The sequence below is a fragment of the Lipotes vexillifer genome, unplaced genomic scaffold (genome assembly GCF_000442215.2).
Source record: "Lipotes vexillifer unplaced genomic scaffold, Lipotes_vexillifer_v1.1 scaffold500, whole genome shotgun sequence".
Lineage (NCBI taxonomy): Eukaryota > Metazoa > Chordata > Mammalia > Artiodactyla > Lipotidae > Lipotes > Lipotes vexillifer.
In genome coordinates, this window is record NW_006778765.1 from 1,888,480 (window position 1) to 1,893,373 (window position 4,894).

General features: G+C 35.7%; 1 protein-coding gene across 1 annotated transcript in view; it reads right to left on the bottom strand.

The window, feature by feature from the left end:
* The window catches only part of PBRM1 (polybromo 1), a 98,019-nt gene that overhangs the window by 49,490 nt on the left and 43,635 nt on the right, over window positions 1-4,894 (bottom strand). Inside the window, 1 exon segment of the mRNA XM_007451866.1 lies at window positions 3,198-3,311. Within this exon segment, the coding sequence (XP_007451928.1) occupies window positions 3,198-3,311 (114 nt within the window).

Here is a 4,894-nt window from a genome sequence, read left to right on the forward strand (position 1 = left end):
AAGAAAGATTTATATTAAATGGATAAAATAAAATATATGAACCTAAATTTGTAAAAAGTTGGTAGCATAACCACAAGGAAGGGACTATTCCAAGTGATTTATAAAACACAGTAATTAGTGTATTTCTAGTGAAACATACCCTATCAACAAAGAACGAACTAGAAAAACTGTTTTCACTACTCATATTTTTGGTGGGAGAGTAAGTAATATTATGTTGAGATAGTTGTGAATAAGGTGGAATAAAGGAAATGAGTAGCTATGTGACACTCTAACTCCATCTCCTATGGTATCCTTGAGAACTGAGATGTTCATCAAGGGAGAAAAAGAGATCAAGATGTTAAAACAGACGACACTGAATAAAAACCCTGTAGCCTTGAATCTCAACTGAGAGTATCAGTATGAACTTAAGATGTATTTTCTCTTTAAATATAAAATACACACACACACAAAATTTCCTAGCTCTGTCCACTGAAAATTCTAGAAACAGTGACCAACCCAGTTGCAGTATACCCCTATATAATTTTGACTATAAAGACTATAGCTCTGGAATACTGATTTCAAATACTAATGTTAGTAGCTCTTCGGCAAATGGCTAATTCCTAGTCTATACAAGATGAGCCTGGTATAGCTTGAAACACTAGACAGTAAAGAATCTACCAATGACTTCTTACCAAGGTCAGGTCAAAAGACCACAGCAGCCAGTCTGGGACAACGTAAATATCAACAAGAACCATAACTGCAATGGGTTATAAAACTCAGCAATATGTTTAAATCTAGTAGTTCTTAAGGATAAATAAAAACAAACAAACAAACAATGGGGTAGATGTTGTAGGACTTTAGTAAACCAATGCATTATTTTCTTTGTACTTCGTTATTTTGAAAACTGGTAAATAAAAGGGGGAAAAAAATCTAGCTTTTATCCTTTCAAAAACCAAACGATATATGCAAACAAACAAAAAAACCATACCACTGGGTAACCAAACACTGGATGAGGCAAAGTTTATTTATATAGAAGTATTCCAGTTAGTAAATGAGCAAGGAATGATAAAACTAAACTATCACTATCTAACAGCTCTTCAATGAATTAAGCATCAAAAGCTATTAACATAATTTAAAGAAACAACCAGATATTACGTGCCACCTGATGGAAGACACTATATCACCTCTGAAGTCAGTTTCTGTGTCAAAGGGAGGGGAGAATCAAATTTAAATCTAAATCTGATCGACTACCAATTTATAGGAACTAAAAAGGACAAAAGAACACGTGAACTACAGCAAAGGGACACAATTAGCAAAACCTAGACTGTGGGAAACTATAGTACAAATAATTTCTTCAACAAACTGCAAGGGGAAAAAAGAGAGATGGAGGGGAATTTATAGATTAAAAGAACTATCAATCAAATGCAATGTGTGGACCTTATTTGCCAAGTTGAAACTGAATCTAATCAAGCCTTTAAAGTTAACTTCCATTTATGAGAAATAAGGGAAATAAAGGAAAAAGCTAACTGACATCACAAGAAAGTGAACTAACTAATCCAGAACTTTGGACTGCACAAGAAAGTGACCAGGTTTCTAGAGTTAATGGCATGAGGATTAAAAAAAGGAGGGGGACTGCTCTAAACTATGAGTTTAAGGACAAAATAATCAAATGTAATATACAGAACTTAATTAGATCCTGATTTGAAGAAACCAACTATAAATATACATTTGTGAGACAATCAGTAAAATCTGAAAAATTTTCAGGTATTACATGAAACCAAGAAACTCCTAATTTTGTTAGGTGTGACAATGACTTCATGGCTATTTAAGAAAATATCTGCGTATTTTAGAGATGCATAATGAACTATGTAGAAATAAAATGACATGATTGGATTTGGCTTAAAATAATTCAGAACAAAGAAAAAAGAAGGAAAAAAGGGAAGATAGGAAATAAGTATGGCAGAATCTTGATAAATGCTGAGTAACAGGTATATACAGGGATTCATTGTACTATTCTTTATACTTATATATGTTTTGAATTTTTCATAAAATTGAGAAATGAAAAAATTAACATTGCATGTTAAAATTTCCTTTCCCTGAACTTAAAGAAAAATGTTATTTATATATATTTAGATAGTTATTGTTAAAGTATCTATCTGTCATTAGTTTCCTAACTCGTATAATGAATTCTAGTTTTAAAAGGCATTATATCCCTATAAATTAGAAGGTTTTCATTTCTGCAAACCTTCTGTATGCTTTTACAATTCCATGAAGAGATAAATGAATGGCATGACAAAAAGGAATGATCACTTAGCAATAAATCATACCCAAAGCTATTGTAAATTCAGTTTACAGTCATTTCATATAAAAAATCAGGGTCTGTTTGTTTTTTCCCTTTTCAGCAAATATGACTCTAAAGAATATTTGACAACACCACTGTCATTTGCTTAGTATTTATTTTACTTATATATTTTAAATAAGGCAGAAACTTCTTCTTTAGCCCAATGGTACTAATTGTTTTTGCTGTCTCTCCTCTCTCACAGTTTTCAACCAAACAACCATCCACAGACTACACTCAAAAGACAGTCAAGGGCTTCCCTGGTGGCGCAGTGGTTGAGAGTCCGCCTGCCTATGCAGGGGACATGGGTTCGTGCCCCGGTCTGGGAAGATCCCACATGCCGTGGAGCGGCTGGGCCCCGTGAGCCATGGCCACTGAGCCTGCGCGCCCGGAGCCTGTGCTCCGCAACGGGAGATGCCACAACAGTGAGAGGCCCGCGTACCGCAAAAAAAAAAAAAAAGACAGCCAAGTTAACTTACAGTACAGTGGCTAGACATCTCTAACCTCTCAAATTCTGTCTAGGAGGAACTACTGGGACTCATTTTTAATTCTAGTAATCAACAAACAAACATACAAAAATAAAATAAAATCTGCCACTATACTCTTCCAGGCATCACATGTAGAAAAAATATCTATTCTTACTATTTAACATTTACAAAATGTCCACTGCATTCAAGAAAGCAAAACCTTTGACATTATATTCTTCTATTCCTCACATGCTTTTATGTTTACTTAAAATACGGAAGACAGTGCTTAAGAGGAAGCAAGAAACTCCATGCTGTAGTGCAAGTTCAATTATATTCACCAATTAATTAAATATTATTTCAGTAAATCAGCAATTTATCCTTGATGGACTGAACTGAACAATGAAGTGTGAGGCTGCCTTACTCAGTTTGAGTTTGGGAGAAGCCATGTCATCATCATCAGGCAGTGGGCCCAGCTCTTTCCTTTTATCCTTGAGTAACTTCTCCAGGATGTGCGCATCATTGTACACCTATATTTAATTACAAATATAATTAAAATTATTTTTTAAGAAGCTTTCTACTGAAGTATAATATACATCCATAAAGAAGTTTTAAAAACTTAAGTTAGGATAGTTGAGAACTAAAGAAATAAAGCCTGAGATCACTACAGAGCAACAAAATCACACCTCCGTGGGGTGGGCCTCAGTCTCAACTGGTTTGTTGTTTAAAGCTTTCCAGGTGACTCTAATGTACACCCATGCAGGCTAAAGTTTGAGAACTACTGTACTAGAATCATTGCAAGTTTTTGCAGAAGTTCTGAAATATATTTACGTGTGTTGTTTCTTCATAAATCTCTCTTGCACTGGACCCTCAAGGTAGCAGACTTAGCTCAATGGAAATTAAAAATTAAAAACATCTGATAGTTGGAGAGAAACATCTCAAACATTAGAAGGGATTTAACACCAGTGTGCATTCACAGCCTGGAATCTGATCTGTGAAAAGCAACAATCCCTGCTGAGGCTCTCTCTCTATGAAGACTGGGCCAAAGGTGGTAACACAGAGCCAAGGACAAGGCTACGCACCCAATTGTTTTGCCCCCACAGCTGCCTCCTCCCACTCCCCCCACAAAGGCTCTCCTCCCTGACTGCTCCCAGAGCAGAGGGACTGAGGGAATAACTGACCTCTCTTCTTTGACAACCTCTCATAAGAGTGGCTTTTTTCTTTATCAGTGGCAGACAAGTGGCACATTGGCCAATGCCACTGAGGACAGTGTAAACTCCTATGACAGAGAGAACCATTTCTTTGATCACAAGCACCCTCAGTGCCTACTTCATTTTATATTGAAATGTAATAGTATAAGAAAGGAAATAAACAATTTGAAAATGTACTTTTATTTCTGGGAGATTTAAAGTAGATAAAGAAAACTCAGAAAAGATCTATGTACCCCAATACATGTTCACTGCAGCATTATTTACAATAGCCAAGATAAGGAAACAATCTAAGCATCCATCAATGGATGAATGGATAAAGAAAATGTCACACGCATACAAGAATATTATTCAGCCATAAAAAAAGAAACCTTGCCATTTGAGACAACGTGGATGAATATTGAGGGCATTATGCTAAGTGAAATAAGTTAAGATGGAGAAAGACAAATACTGTATGATCTCACTTATATGGAATCTAAAAACAGCCCCCTCCAAAAAAAAACCCAAGCTCATAGATATGGAGAACAGATTGGTGGCTGCCTGAGGTGGGGGTGGGGGACAGGCAAAATGAATGAAGGAGATAAAAGGTACAAGCTTCCAGTTATAAAATAAATAAGTCATGGGGATGTAATGTATGGTAACTATAGTTAATAATACTGTATTGCATATTTGAAAGTTGCTAATAGATCTCAAAAGTTCTCATCACAAGAAAAAAAATTTGTAACTACATATGGTGATGGATGTTAACTAGACTTACTGCAGTGATCATTTTGCAATATATAAATATCAAATCTCTATGTTGTACACTTGAAACATGTCACTTATACCTCAATTTAAAAAATTAAGTAGGGCTTCCCTGGTGGCGCAGTGGTTGAGAGTCCGCCTGCCGATGCAGGGGACACGGG